This window comes from Mixophyes fleayi, chromosome 2, assembly GCF_038048845.1.
Source record: "Mixophyes fleayi isolate aMixFle1 chromosome 2, aMixFle1.hap1, whole genome shotgun sequence".
In the NCBI taxonomy this organism is placed as follows: domain Eukaryota; kingdom Metazoa; phylum Chordata; class Amphibia; order Anura; family Limnodynastidae; genus Mixophyes; species Mixophyes fleayi.
Genome location: NC_134403.1, coordinates 319,001,899 through 319,018,474, shown reverse-complemented (window position 1 = coordinate 319,018,474; position 16,576 = coordinate 319,001,899). Strand labels below are relative to the sequence as shown.

The window sequence follows — 16,576 nt, the reverse complement described above, 5'->3', positions numbered from 1 at the left end:
TGATTTTACCAACAACTGAAAGTCCCGATGAGCATGCAGATTCATGTGTACACACTTACACGACATACAATAAAACATGATCATTGGAGAATACACACTAATGTGATATCGAACCTAACAGTCATTTATCGTGTGATTGGCACAAAAATTGGGTGAAAAACGTTTAGTGTATACCGAGCTTAAGGGCTTGTACACATGAGCGTTGAAATTATACCTTTAAAGTACCTTCTTAAAGCCTGTTAAAATGACCTATACTGATAAAGCAAAAGAAGAAATAATAATATAAGCAAATAGACCTGTGCACACACTTCCTGAAAGTGTTCACTTTGCATCAATTTAGATGTTGCCTGCAGTCCTGAGTATTAATACTCAGTACCAAGTACAATATGGTACAGGGAGACTGATGTTTTGTCTCTGCTTTTAACAGGCATTTTATTATTGTGTGTATAGAGCCAGAGCCATACAAGCCATGTTACACCAACATTTATAGCCCTTACAAAGTATGGTAACGGTCTTGTAGTCTTTCATAGTTCCCCAACAGTCTAAGCACACATCATACTATCTAGATGAATCATGGTGTACTACTAATTTCCACCACGTTACAGACCGTGTTTATAATGTAAAGTATTAAATCTGCTACCACACAGTTAAGAGATCTTTGTAAGCTGGCCCCCTGTAATTCAGTCAATTCTGTACACATTACATGGCAGCAGTGGGATTTAAAAAGGAAGAAAAAAAAATGGTCAAGGGGGTGCTAGCAGATGATGGCAGCTCCCGAAACTCTGACTGGGAGGCACCAATCTATCACTAGGTGGTAGTACAGCTTTAAATACTGTGTCTCAATAAGTATTAACTTATAAAGCTCAGAGATTAAGGTTGTATAATGGTAATTACATTCAGTGTACAAAATAAGAGGAATTGCACAGTCCAGTTAATCTATAATGGAAAAGGAGACATTTGCCAGGATAAACCATGTTTGGTTGCTCTTGGATACATCGCACTGTGTTACCCAGGGGTTTGTCTCCTCCTTTCACTTCCACTGTGAATCTGTTGTGCATAGAAGGTTCTCTCCACTTCCCAGACATGTATACAATAATACAAATCTATAGCTGAACAGGCAACACCCCTAAAGGACAGCATATATTTTAAAGGCTCATTAGAGCTGGTTTATTTGAGACAGGTAGTTATCATGACAATGTTTTAAATTTGGGGGGGGGGGGCAGCTCCTCCATCCTTCACGTGCAGTTATAGATTGCTTATAGGCAGAATAGCAAAATATTTAACAATAGTATATATTCCACAGCATATTACACAATATGTCTCAGTATTATAGTGTTATATGGTGCATGTAGTATAAGTATTCACCAAATTGTATGATGCCCAATTGATCGAAGTTGTTACCACTGTCAGTTGCCAACAGCAGCAGCTAATATATTAGAAATAATTTGTAAGCAATAACAACAGAAACCTGTTCTGTAAGTACATTGCGATTTTGTGTCTTGATGTGACTTTGATAATGCTGTGCTTTTGCTGGCCAGGATACAGTCAGTGTAACATGAAAGTGAATGTGGAAATCGCTCTGGTGTGACAAGGGAACAGAAGTCCCTGTTCTGTTACACGGATTGAACAGATCATCACTTTAGAACACCATGCTTTCCTGCTCAGATAACTGCAGTGTTCTAAGATGTACCCGCGACGGTTAGTAAACAGGAAAGCACACTTAGTAGGTGTTGCATGGCTCTTTAGGGTAAAAAAAAATGCAATGCTCCAATCCTTAATAGACACCTCGCTGAAAGGGTCTTATGTAGAACTTACCATACACAAATGTTGCTGTTTGTGCAAAGCCTAGGCCAATACTCTTGTAGCGCCCTCCGTGCCAGATTAACAAGCAAACGGATTGTGCTCTCTCCCCCGCCCCCCAACCAGTGGTTACTGTTCATACTATTTCAAAGCTCAGCTCCACTTTGCTTTTAAAGACTCACCGCACTCTGTCACTCATTTCATTTTCATTAAAATCAGAACTGTATAGCGTAACAGAGGCATGAAAAAGCACTACTGGGGTGAAGGTGGAGGAGTGGGCTGTCTTTCCTACTCGCCTATCCTAAAGCACCCGCTCAATCATGACTCATTGCTTTTAGCCTTTACCATGGAAATACATCAAGACTAAAATCTTATTACATTTTTCTTTTAGGTTTTCTGCTTACTTTGGCAAACAACCATTTTCTTATATTTTAAAATTAATTTCTCTTTATGCCTCTCCATGTTCCAATTTTGCGCTCCCCCTCTTAAACCTTGTGCTCTAGGCTGCAGCCTATTGGATAATCAGGCTCTGTTGATGTGCCTTCACTATTCAAAGGAGTAGCTATTATATGCACACTTCCCAAACCTACAGTTTTTTTTTGGGGGGGGGGGGGGGGGGGTTGACAATCTTTATATAAATAGCTTACCATTTGTTGAGAATGGCAGTAGAATACTCTGTGATAGGACAGACATGTTACATTCTGCATACAATACCTACCCTACACAGCTGGCTTTTCAGTATATCCAAGCACTAGATACTCTTAGCTACAGCGTATCTAACCAAGAATGATGTAGGGATATACATAAGAGCCTATATTTCTACTATATTTGATTTATAGAGCAAACAAATTACACTAAAAGGTATATGACTGTCCCATTAAAGCCAATGATTATTTAATGTAATCAATATGGAAGCTTCCATTTACATTAAATGCAAAAATTAAGATTTTCTTTGCTGAAAATTTAAGATTTAACCAGATTATAAATATACCGATCCAATAGCATAACATATATAATTTTTGATGGCCCATAGGCTGGGTTCACACTACAGAAAATTTCACTCAATTTGATTTTGTTAATGATTTTACCAATGACTGAAAGCCCTGATCAGCATTCACTCTATTTAAGTTTTACCTTCAGATCTGTGCTCTTCATCTATCATAACCACTAGCTGAAAAGATCATGACTCTGTACACTCTATAGAGATCTGCCTACACTGCTGGTGGTGAGTGCATACACACTGCAGAATTGGAACTACAGTGTATCATCATTTATAAAAGATGATTAGTCCAGTTATTAAAATCAAGCTATACTATGTGCTGTGGACAGATTAAACAGGATCATGTGAATGTACACACTACTGCAACATAGGACCTAATGGTCATTTATCGTGTAACTGACACAATAATCAGGTGAAAAATCTGTAGTGTGTACTCAGCCTTAGTGCTTCTCCAAAAGTGGACTTTTCCTGTGTCCCCCTCAGACGCTTTAGATTGGAACATTCCTGATCTGAACTTCTAGAGGGTCTGGTTTATAATATGAAGGACTCAGGTTTGTGTTGATAAACTGGACTGCGGTGTGCACCTGTCTACATAAAAATGCACTACTAGAAAAATAACAGATTGTTTTCTATGCAGGGGTGATGATTTCATGAACGTGATAACCAACTAAACGGTACTCATGGCTTTAATGACGGTCATCTGAGGAACGCTTTGAGCTACAAAAGTAATCGACAGACTTGGTTCTAGGATCACAGCAGAATAACGGAGGAACGAACAAAAGACAAGTCTGCGATATGATCAATTATACACGGTGTTTGTTCTTGTGAAAACAAATAGTAGATGTTCAAATTTATAGACATTTTAAAATAAAATGTGCTATAAATATCCACCCAATTATTCCACTCAACATAATATATTGAGATAGTATTCTTAATATCCTCTACATACCACACTAACAAATCACATCTAGTTTCACAGTCCTGATGTATACCACTATTGAAAATCATATGGTCTCCTATTAATAGGTTTAAAAAAAAATAAAAATAAAAAAATCCTCAAATCTCACTTAATTCAGAGGAAGGCAAAACAAAAAAATTCAGCTTTTGCCCAGGTTGTCTTCCTGACACCATACTGGCAAACTCACAGCTCAATGATCATATGCCATTTCTAAATCACAATTCTCCATAAAAGTAGACCACAGGGATGCTGCTATTATTGCAGAAGAGATCAGATCCATTTATCTATACAGTTCTGGTGGGTGGTACATTCCTCAGCTCTCACTGTAAAGAATCCTTCCCATAACATAGATTTAACCTATTTTCTTACAGCCATATCCTATGCAGGCTACTAAGCAGGTTATGAGATATTTTTCTGTCTGAGGCATTACAAGGGATATGATCATATATAAAAAACTTTTTGTATCACGTAATCCCCTATATTATTTTTGTCAAAAGTACTCCCTAAAGCACTGTTGGCTAACCTGTGACACTCCAGGTGTTGTGAAACTACAAGTCCCAGTATGCTTTGCCAATATATAGCAGTTTATTGCTGGAAGGGTATGCTGGGACTTGTAGTTTCACAACACCTGGAGTGTCACAGGTTAGCCAACACTGCCCTAAAGTGTTAATGCATAGCAAGCAATATATATATGTACACCTGCTTTAGGCTAAACAATCCTAGCGAACAGTCAATCCTTATAAAACAGAGCTTACATACCCCTTATTTATTAGTTCATCATGGAAAGGACTTTTCCTGGTAACAGTCTCCATGTAACCACCACCAAGAGTAAGTCCATCCTAGCTGACTAGTAGATAGGTTAAAGAGCCACAGACATGCTGAGGTACACATGTTTTATTAAGGTTGGATAATAAGGTGCTGTCCTGAAGGCTATATGTAAACACAAGCAGCATTAAGAGTAGACTGTGTGCTTACATGGAGCTATAAGGGAAAATTACATTGTAAAATATAAGTTTCTTGTAACAAAAAACACATTGGGGTTCATTTAACAGCTGTAAAAAACAAAGATACGGTCAAAAATGACCACTACATTATTTTACTTATAACTGTGTGGCTAAATGTTACATTTATAGCTTACAAGACTACATACTAAATTAGAAAGTTCTGAAACTAAATAATAAAAGTATGCAACATGCACAATCTATTTTATGCCATAGTACTAGACAATACAGGAGACACATTAAACAAATTACAAGACAAAAACAGGATGAAACTAAAGTAGAATGTAAACTCTAGCAAGCAGTGCAATCTAAATAATAATTAAACCAATAATAATAATAATAATAACCAACAGCCACAAGTCCTTTGTCTTATGCTCCATTTTTCAAGATGTTCATAAACTTGAAGAAGAATTATAGGCAACTTCAACAGTTCTTCAACTGGCAGCTTTAGCATAGAGCATGGACATAAAGCTTGCCACTGAAGAACTGCTGCTGGTGAGCCAGAATGAATGAAGTAAGAAGCCTCTTCAGCATCTGTGGAAGAAACAAACAGGTCATGTTTGAGGTTCAAAGACAGAACACACACAAATGTTATATTCAGTCTATGTGTACTGTGTAGCTCTCTCTACATATATAGCACAGAATTCATCTATTGACCATATATTTAAACACTACCAAAAGCCCGGTGTAGAAAAATAAAAAACACTACGTTGCATTGAAGTACATGGATCCGAAATGTCATCACCGAGCATAACCTTTACAAGTTACCATAGTATTCATTGATAGTGTGGATTCCGATTTCAGAACACAGCCTTACACCTCAGTCTTGCTAAATTGGAGTAGTGTCCCTCAAGGCTGCAGAACATGATGTAGAACCACACTGGTCATGCAAAATTAAGTACTGTTTAGTATATTGTGTCTACACCCATTGGTAAGGGATGTTTTAAGTCATTTTCGTTTGATACACATTAAGACTGAATAGTGACAGATTGCTTTAATCACTCTTAATTAGATCTTACCACTCATTTAATAATAAGAAAAAAAAAGTCAAAACTTATAAAAATGAAGCAGGCAACTTAAACATATATTTCTCGCTTTTAACAATAAAAGATCACAAAGTTGGATGTTCTGTCAGCTATTACATTATATAAACTATAGGATACATGACAAGCTATAAAGTTTCAGTGAAGGGGTCACTGCAAGGGACACAGAGGCATCTCAAAGCAGGTGACCAAAGTCTCTGGGTCACTTCTCAAAGAGAGAGTTCTAAATAGACACATGTATACGCTACGTAGGGACGGCATTTGGCTAGTGACAAACTTTCCCTATAGACAGATAGAATCCTCTAGAAAAAAAAAAAAAAGCGCCCCTCATCATCATTTTCTATTTATTTATATAGCGCCACTAATTCCTCAGTGTTGTACAGGGAAACGCATTCACATCAAAGCCCCTAGTATTGTTTGTTGGTTGTGGGTGAGCAGAAAGTAGAACAATTTTGTGAGAGATGTGTACATTCTTTGCTAGAAGTTGCATTATTAAAATTGTTTGTTCTACTTTCTGCTCTCCTGCAACCCACAAAACTAGGAACATTTTGCGCAATCTGCTCAGACCATTTGCTATCAAAGTCTATAGCCAACATTTGTCACCAGCCAAGTGCTGTCCCTACATAGCATATACAGTATCAGAGTGATACCAGCTCACCTGTGGTGTTTGTGGCCCCTAAGTTACCATGCTTCCCAATAATAATCCTCTAGAATACATCAGGCACATTGATAAATTAGATCATCTTCTGATCACATGTACAAGTCCCAGGGACTCTAGAAGTGATCTGGACATCTCGCCCAGAGCTCTTAAATCCAGGAACCCAACGAGATGACAGAACAGAATATTACACAGGTTTAAAATAATTTCAAAGCATGTAACAGGATTGCTCTGCAATGGTTAATGGAAATGTTCACCAAAATTTTGTTTAAATTAAATTGCCTACAAAACGGAATAGATCTGCAAATATTACCATTTATTTTTCTGCCTCCTCATGGTTGAAAACAAAGTTTCAGTTATCAGCTCAACAGCAGAACTAATGAGTTAAATATTTTGCACTGAGATCTGCAATATGTTGTAAAATAAAAAACAAACAAACCCCATAGCCTTGAAGGTAGTGAGAGATCCTATTGACTGGATAAAAGACAGAAATGGATACATTTGCTGAAAACTTTCAGCTGATAAGTAGACGAGTTATTGAAATTTTTGCAACATTCCACTTTGAATTACTATAGGTCCCTTCAGGAGGAAGCATAGAAGAACAGCATGTGCAGTATGCAAATATGCTGGCTCCGTTTCCAAATCAGGCCACATAGCTCGCTCCCCACTCTCCTGGGCGGCTTCCTTCATTCAGTTCCTCTGCCTTGTGAGCACTTGTCTGGAGGCGCTGTGGGGCCCGACTCTCAAATCAGGGTGTTTGTGTAGAAAAGCATTGGGCCCCATTCACAGTTAGGAGTAAATCCAGCTAGAGAGTGCAATTTTGCACCATGGTAAAACCATGTTACACTGCATTGGGGGTGGGGGGGGGGGGGGGCACAAATTTAAAATGTGCAGACAGATTTAGAGTTGGGAGTGCATTCCTAGCTCAACTCTAAATTGCAATGTAGAAGTAAAGCTGTCCAGTATTTGTATGCTACATGCAAAAGCAAGCAGCATTCTCCCTGTAAGCTAAAATGAAGGGAGGGGCGGGGGGATAAAAATAAAACGTGTGTTCACCCCTTGCATTACTGCATGATTTGACATGGGGCACATTTGCACCCGTTTGGGTCTGATCCAGTTAGGAGCAAATCCATCAATGCACCTCATGCACTCTCCGGGGTGGTTTTTCCCCACACAAGGCACCATGTAAACTAAAGATTATTCAACAGTGCCAGGTTCTCTTAGCTTATGCTCATTTTTCTACCATAAAGGCATAAGAAAGAATAATCATTTGCAAATCATGAATACATCTTCAGAACATTGGAGTATCCTGTCCATTAAGTTCCCACAGGAGTAACAAAGTATACAGACTAAATGGGAAATAAAGACGATGGCACTGTAGTCCAGAAAGTATCCAATAAGCAGCTACTTTAATATTCTACAATGATTCACATTGCTTTTTTTTTTTAAATAATTACAGGATTATATTTTTCCCCTTAGTAGGTCTGCTCTTTAGGTGGGGCTATTTATGACTGCAGGCTGCGGCTATAAAAACATATCACCAGAAACTGCTTCTCAGAGATATCATTGTTTATGAAGGTATGGCAAGGTCAGGTTCTCTAGCTCTGCTGCGTCACTACCAGCCACTGAATACAGTTATCAGACTATAGTGCAGTAACACTTTGTTCCCACGTATCTCCCCTTTTCCTTATTTTGACAAAATCTCAGTTTATGTCCTCTCCTCTTGGATCAGCTATACAGAATCTGTAGTCTTTGGCTCTCAAAGATGACTGGTTGGATGGTAAATTCACTATATTCATGATAAAGCCTTATTGATTGTTATGGACTGAAGATAACGGATCTTATGTAATTAGTACAGCACAAGGTCTATGTTGTCCCCACTGTATGGTGAAACAAATATTAGCACAAATATGTTTAGTACTGACAACCTCCTAAGAGGAAACGTCATATTTGTGACTGTTTGTAGGATTAGATTATATCTATATTTCTGAATCTACAGAGGTTTTTAAAAAGATGTCTATATCAGGTTTACCAAATCATTGGCCATTGGAAGTTTTGAGTGTTATGGTATGTTGTAGGGTGACAGGTGTAAACCTAACTGCTCAAGAACAATTCTAATCCTGAAGTAGTCCCACATTACAGTTATTTAAGCACATCTATTTAGCATGTTGAAATAACTACAAGGAATGGCCCCAACGTTAATTAGAAACACATTAAACAATAGCTTAAAATATAAATTGAGGCGCTTAGGGTCTCTTTAAACAGAGAATGCTGCCAAAATAACACCACTCACTATAATGCCAGTTTTTGCCTGTGTTCTAAGCTGGCGATATAAAGAGAGAGAGCACTGTATAAACTGTTCTAGATCGCAGGATATAACTGATCTCTTCACTTTAACTGAGGCTTACCCATAAGCCAATTTAACCGAGGCCTACCCATAAGCCAATTTAACCGTTAAATTAAAACCCTTGAATTCAGATTGTGACCCAGAATTAGTCTGAGCTAGGTCTGCAACTCAGGATTTAACTTTAAATATACTGCCTTTATTTAAAAAAAAATAAAAAATTACAAATTAGAAAATGATACTTAAAAAAAAAAAATATATATATAAATATATATATATATATATATATATATATATATATATATATATATTTTTTTTTTTTTTTTTTTTTTTTAAGTATCTTATTTTCTAATTTGTAATTTTTTATTTTTTTTAAATAAAGGCAGTATATTTAAAGTTAAATCCTATATATACATACACACACATATAAATAATGAATTAGTTCATTTGTTTGCAGTAAATAAAAGTTCCCACAAAACAGTTACACATTGGGAGGGTTATTCATTTAGTAGTTTGCGTCGAAAGATTCGGCTATTTATACATCGTACACAGCTCTAACATTCTGTAACATAACGTATACAAGTTCACATGCAAAAATCACAATCACAGACAAATCTTACAATAGACCAGATATTGAAATTAGCAACCAGACAGACTTAAACCACAAAAAGCACTAAAGTATATAGAAAAAACTTCTCTATAATAATCCCAAAAATGGATAGGAGTTAGAGTAAAATAGACCAATGGGATCTGGTTCAAAAAGTGGTACCTTTGACGGTATGCATTGCTAATACCTTGCACAAAAGGCCACAAAGATCCCCTCAGTCCTAAAGCAAAGAGCAAGTGAAGCAGTTAATATGCTTACTGTAGCAAGATTGCACTCAGAACACTTGCTAATGTTTCTCCTGACACCTCTTACCGGGACACATCTGCTAAAGTGCTGATCAGAAATGAGAACCAAATTCCCAGTTACGTGCTCTGCTCAGACAGGGGCTGGGGATACCAAACATTCCAGACATGCTTAGTACATATGATATAAATTCCAACCCGGCTGACGGCCCCTTGGTGTCGTATACACTTTGTTACAAGCCAGGAGCTCCACCTCTCCATAATCTTTTCCAGGGACAATCTCCCTCCCCAACTCATAACAGATTTTGATGTGGACATTGACCAACTATGTAAAACAGCGCAGTTGCACACCCTTTGTCTCCTTGAAAAGCTTTGGTGCCCTAAACAGCATTTTGAAGGAAAATAGCGTCAGTTCCTGATAATCTGACTAGCACAAATTAGTTGTCATTTAAACCATTTATTAAAGGATAACTTCTAAGTTTAAGATCGTTTGTCTTTGAATAGGAGAGTATATGCAATGCAGTGAGTAATTCTTTAGTGTTTGCTAATCACAATTAAATTCAATAGGAGACAAAATAATAAAAAAAAAAAAATGATTTGCTAAAAGGGCTGCCTGTAATATCACGCAGAGGAATTTCAATAGCTGGCTTCACCCCTGACCCAATTTGTTACTCTGCAAGCTTACGTGAGCGTCATGGTATGAGTCACAGGATTAGACAGATCAGCCGCTCTGCCGTTACATCACTAGTGACATTGCAGAACATAAATATTTGTTTTTCCATGCATGATAAATAGGTGGTTGAAGTATAACCCAGTCCTGATAAAACAACAAGTCTGGTTCACGCAATAAGTGGAAAACAAAGTAGCAATATCAAAATTTCTCATTTATATGGAAGATCAGTCTAGCAGCCCGAGCAACACTTGGCTATAACCGGTTATTATTCAATAATAGAAAAATGGGGAGGAATTAAAATTTAACAATACTTATTTCTCATTGATCCTAAATTCATGTTTTCAATGTATCCCCTAGCATATATTTGTTATGTTAATTGCTTTGCTGTAGCGTCTCTCCTGTTAAATTTTGGATAATACCATTTTACAGCCAACACTGATTCTATTGTGCTTTAGTGGAATTGTAACAAGATCATTAGATCATAGGGAACAGACATACTCTTATGCGAACCTTAGTGCAGGCTATGAGTAAACTTATGGAGTTGTGTCTGCTACCTGCTCTGTCCTCTCCAGACCCCAATATCATCATGCCAGGCTCTCATTACACAGATTATGGTATTGCGAGTATGATCACACCTAAATAATCATAGTAACTACATAAAGTCATATAAAGAGACTATACATTCAGCACTTAATATATTAGACACATACAAAGTGGAAAACAAAACATATGGTTAGAGTACCTTTAAGAGGACAAATTAAATAAAATGATGATTTGTCCTTTGCTTTACTTTATGCATTCCACACAATTAAGGTGTGAGGAAGACATGAATTTGGTCTTTATGGGATCATAGACATGATGCTTTTGGATGTGATCTTTTTCTTCTGTAATTTTTATAAGTTGAAATCCAAAAACAAATGTGATAAACTTAGGAAACTTTTTTACAGCTACATTACATATGCAAATTAATTCAGTGTGCCCATACATAAAAGGATCTCTTTTCATTTTACTAGACAGACCCCTGAAAATGACTTAACTAATAGATGTCCCACTTAAGTTCAATAGTTCCTCTTCTATATATCTTAACATGCTAAAGAATTGTGTTTTCGGTGTGTATTTTATGGCAGGACACGAACTGACCCTGTCAACATGCCCAATTATGATCCCATCAGATTATCAGGTATCGGTTATTTTCAGACCATGCATACCGCAATATTAGGCCTGTTCCCTGATACTGGCTGTGATAACGCAGTATTTGGGCCAGCATAAACTCAATTACTTTGGTCCAGGCTACCAGGACTCTAGAGAACAGTAGCAGCTAATCAGTGAGAGTACAGATATCCGCTGTTGTGCAGCACAAACTAACAGTAATAACTGCTGCAGCTCAAACAATAAAACATGGTGAAGTGAGGGTTTAGTGTCTAATGAAATTATACACACACACTATATATATCTATATTATAGTATATATATATATATATATATATATATATATTTATGTACTGACTGGGGGGACCTGACTACCAAAAGACCAGATCTGACCATAAACCTATACACATGGAAAATCTCATATCTGACCGGCAGTACAACAAGAATACCACCAATAGAGCAGGTGAAGATTATTGCATCTGACAATGTATGCAATCACCGTCCTGGCATTGTAAATGTGGCTGTTTTAGCAATCTTAAGTGGTCGCAATTAGACTATGATGGAAAAGAGTTATATATCATTTGGGTTACAATGCAGATGCCTCCGGATAGTAACCATGGCATCTATCAGCCATGACAGAATCTGAGAAGAAGATACATGGGGAAGGACAGTACGTACTTTTTAAATAGCTATCACTCACACTAATTAATTGGAAGAAAAAAAAGAAAGAAAACAAATCAAGTCAATTAGTCATATCAGACACGGATTATTCTTTGGTTAAGTTTTCTATCAGCTATGTTTTGTGACTATAGAACTAAATGTGGAAGTGAAAGAGATGAATTCATAAGTCAATACTGAGCCTAATGCAAAAATATCACAAACTGATTATAAGCTTGAAAAGATGGACAACATGCTAAAAAAAAAAAAAAGTTCACAAGTGAGGTGTGGAAACTGCCAGTTATTCTGGTTGGAAGAAGATAATTAGCACATGATAACTAAAGCAGGACGCAAGAAATAAAACGGACATGCAGATAAAACAATGGGCTACATGGAGAAAAGGGTCTTTACTTTTACACCACATATAACAAACATCCTGCAATATTTCCTCAATCTGAATTGCCCCTGGGTACAAGTTTTGAATTCTTGTGTTTTTGGGAATAGGTCACATTAAGATTTTTTAAAAACATATTAATCTTGTTCAATATTTTCACACAAGAACAACTTTAAAAAAAAATTAAAAAATAATCTAAACCAAGGTGTCCCTGAATTGATCAAGAACTAGGAAAGGTTATCATTTATTTATATAGCACCAATCATATGCAGCACACAGGATCCCAATTAACCTACCAGTCAGTATGTTTTGGCATGAGGAAGGAAACCAAAGTGCCTGGGGAAAACCCACACAAACATGGTGTGGCTGTATCTTTTATCTATAGGGTGCCACAAAATTGCACAAAGTCGCACAATGCAGTAAGTAGTACAACAATACAACAAGTGAAACATAACACAAGTAGCACTAAATAACGCAAGTTACACAGATAACATGGGTAGCAGAGCACTGTGATATAGTTGCCTGCAGACAGCAAAAAAGAAAAAAGCCCTATAGGTCTGGGGCCAGTGGGGGTAGGAGGGATCTGCTCATGGGAGCTTACAATCTAAAGGAGAGGTGCTGAAGTTGAAACACAGAAGTTGTTATGAGGGCAGGGGCCATTGGGGGAGGGGGTGGTTGTTAGGTTTTGAACAGGTCAGTTTTTAGGTAGTGTTTGAAGTATTGGAGGATCATAGTTGAGGGCAAGGGGTCTGAATCGGATTCTACAGAGGATATAGAGTTGGTGTAGGATTTGGAGAAAGGGGAAGCTCAGTCTGCAATGTTAAAGGGATTAAAGAGTAGAGAGGTTGGTGAGGCAACACAGGAGGAGGTTGCAGTAGTTGGGTAAAGAATGGATGTGTTTTGTTGGCATGGAGGGAGAGGAAGGGTCTAATTCCAGTGATGTTACAAAGATGAAAGCAGTGGGAGAGGGGACTGGATGTGGGGGAGTAAAGGAGAATGAGTTGACAAGAATGACGCCCAGTCAGCAGATATGAGTAACAGAGGAGATTGTGTTGTCCACATTGAAATAGAGGTGGGAGGAGTAGAGACTCTAGAGGGAAGGGGGACAATGACTTCAATGTGCCACTTTGGTTGTTTTACCAAACTAACCAAACATTGCACTGTGCAGGGACCTTTCAAACAATCATTTAAAGAGATGACAATCCCATCAGAATTTGATCAGAGCGGGAAAATCAGGTCGGCCCCTGACACCTATTGGCACATGTGAAGTCACTATTTGACCTGGAAATAAAAATACATTGTGATCCATGAAAATCTGTAGACAGTCCAAACAGTTATAGAAGAATTTTTAAAAATCATGCAACAATCAAAGCATTGTCTCCAGGCATGGGGAGTCCAGGATGTCTAGGCTGATAACACAAATTAATGGAGTAGATATCATAAAAAATGTCAACATAGTCCCAACTACAAACGCTAGTGGGTATGGGCTCATCCGAATAAACGGGTTCCTTTACCCTGCCATTTTACATACTGTTACTAGCATTAAAAGCATGTATTTTGACACAAATGGGTAACTGGTATTACACATATCACTGAGTACTAATTTGAAAATATTGATGTCCATCCATGAAAAATTTTCTCCCATACATTTATCCTTGGTGAATTTAAAGATTACTTATTTACAACAGTCTCAAAGTCACACAATTATTTTTTATACAATAACAATTGAATTGTCACATCTACTTTCTCAGTAAAACTAAATCAAAAAATGTAAATGGCGGTGACAAAGTATTTGTAGAGCTTAAAAACACAAACAAGTAAAATATAAAATAGCAAATACATAGTAATATCACAAAAGCACTTTTTTTTTTTTACTTTAATAATAAATAGTAATGCACAAGGAAGCAATGGTTAACACACAAGCTTTCTAGTGCAATAAAGTGTGCCCGAATTACTATATCTGTAACATGATACTTACACACTAAAATAGTCCAATGTACTTGCATAAAGAATGTGTAAATCCATAAATGCAGTTAGTTTTAGTAAATCAGGGACAGCAGTTACCAAATATGGTGCAAAACTACTTTACAGAGTCCTTAATAGACATTAAACACATCAATCACATAAATCTAAAGCAGATTACTATTTTAGTCACTAAAAAAAAAAAAAAAGGTCAAGGATTTTGGTGCGTCAGAAAGCGATATATGTATTTACATTACAGTGCTAATAGGACCCTGGGAAAGCAAATGCTGAAAGTTTATGCCCATCTTCCCTCGCCATGGCATGACCAAGAGCTGCGACTGGTTCTCTATCGCCCCTAGCGTCGAGATGTGCGACAGCAGGTTGCATAAGCGTGAATCAGAGCTTCTGAACGCAGAGAAGCAAACAGGATCTATGTACAGGGAGGGGGCGCAGCATATGGAAGAAAAGTATAGATAGAAGTAAGAGGATGAAGAAGGGAAGGAATAAAGGTGGAGAGGTGTATGAAAGGTCAAAGGATAAGAGAGGACACTTGGAAAATGAATGTCAGATTTGGAATACAGACTAGAACAAGACTTAGTAGTCACAAGAGTGTATAAATGTGTAAAGACTAAAGTACAAAAACGCACCAGAGAAGGAGATAAGAAAATAAGAATGAGATGGTCCATGGATTGACAAATGACGTTTTCAGGCTTGTCCTTACCGTTAGGGGGGCTGGGGGTGGCAAGGCCAGATGTCATCTTTTTTTTTCCAATAAAGTCTTCTTATTGGGGTGTGGTCGGAACCCCTTCCAAACCGGGGCAGCCCCCCAATGTATAGAATCCACCTGCAGGGTCTTTAAATGTCTAGGTGTGATAACTGCACTCGCTGCGCAAGGCACCAACCACGCCACACCCACCTTAATCACAGCCCAAGGCCTACAGCAACTTTAAGTCTTCAACTTTCATATTAAAAGATACAATTCAGATAGGACACTCACCAATAGGACACCAGACCGCTATACTGATCATCAGCAGCACTACATATCTATACCGATCATCAGCACAATCCATGTACCGTAACAAGACCCAACATCATTGCTCCAATTGAAGCCAATCTTGACAGCACGTCATCCACTTACAGCTATGACACCAACAGTCAGCACTCCCCACCCAGCCTAGACACCTTTACTAACCATTCAGCCCGGTGCCAGTCTACTCCACCCCATCAGTACTTTATCTCCAACCGGTCTATTAGCCCTATAAATAAATCCACTTTCAGCCTGTCCACAACGTTACCTACCAAAAACATTGTACTTTGGGTCCGTGTACTACACCCTATATAACACTATACATCCATCCTGTATACTACACCCTACCCATCAACAGCCTTTCACTTTACTACACCTACCAATAGTACTCCGCCTGTATTCTGCACCCTATCCAACATTGCACCTTTAACCCTTCTTCTATAGACACCACCTTTCGGCATGTCACATCTATCATCTGCAATGCACATATGAGCACTCCACATTCAGCCTGTCCACTACACCTGACCCATCACCAGCACTGCGCCCTCAGTCTGCCAACTACAACTATCGACAGCCAACCTTCATCCTGTCTACTATGCCCATCATTAGCTTACCAACACCTTGGTCTACCAGGATCATCAATATCTGTCCATGTCTCCCCCACATCTTGTGAGCACCACGTACCTGTATCGTATATTGTAAATCCTACTGCACCCCACCTTGTGAACTTAAAAGAAAGAACAGCATGGCCACATCTAACACCCTCAGATTGGGTGACCACTCATCGCTCCCTAACTTCTATATGTCACCCTCATCCAGCCGTGACCCCCACACTCTTCATGTGCTCCACCCCCATAAGTCATGACTGCACCCCACCCTGACACTGCGGCACCTCCACTCAGACAGAGTCACAATACGATTCCCCCCTCACTCACCTCATCTGTCATTAATTACTGGAAAGTGTAAGCTCACCACACCCTAAATAACCCATTACTGTGCACACCGTCCTCTGCCCTCCTGTAAGTACTACAGCCACATGAGCACTTATTGCAGATAGGAAC

General features: G+C 38.2%; 1 protein-coding gene and 1 long non-coding RNA gene across 7 annotated transcripts in view; one reads left to right on the top strand and one right to left on the bottom strand.

Moving 5' to 3' along the window:
• The window catches only part of LOC142139252 (apoptosis-inducing factor 3-like), an 86,757-nt gene extending 83,062 nt beyond the window's left edge, over positions 1-3,695 (top strand). For all 6 annotated transcript variants that reach the window (XM_075196706.1, XM_075196704.1, XM_075196705.1 and 3 more), the window contains one exon: positions 3,438-3,695. In XM_075196706.1, coding sequence (XP_075052807.1) covers positions 3,438-3,471 — 34 coding nt within the window. In that variant the 3' untranslated portion in view covers positions 3,472-3,695. The remainder of the gene's footprint in view (positions 1-3,437) is intronic.
• A 942-nt stretch (positions 3,696-4,637) lies between these two features.
• LOC142139253 (uncharacterized) lies at positions 4,638-16,330 on the bottom strand. Its single transcript, XR_012688182.1, has 2 exons — positions 15,210-16,330; positions 4,638-5,293 (listed from the first exon to the last, which is right to left on the bottom strand). It is a non-coding gene; the product is annotated as an uncharacterized LOC142139253 (long non-coding RNA).
• Positions 16,331-16,576: the final 246 nt, after the last annotated feature.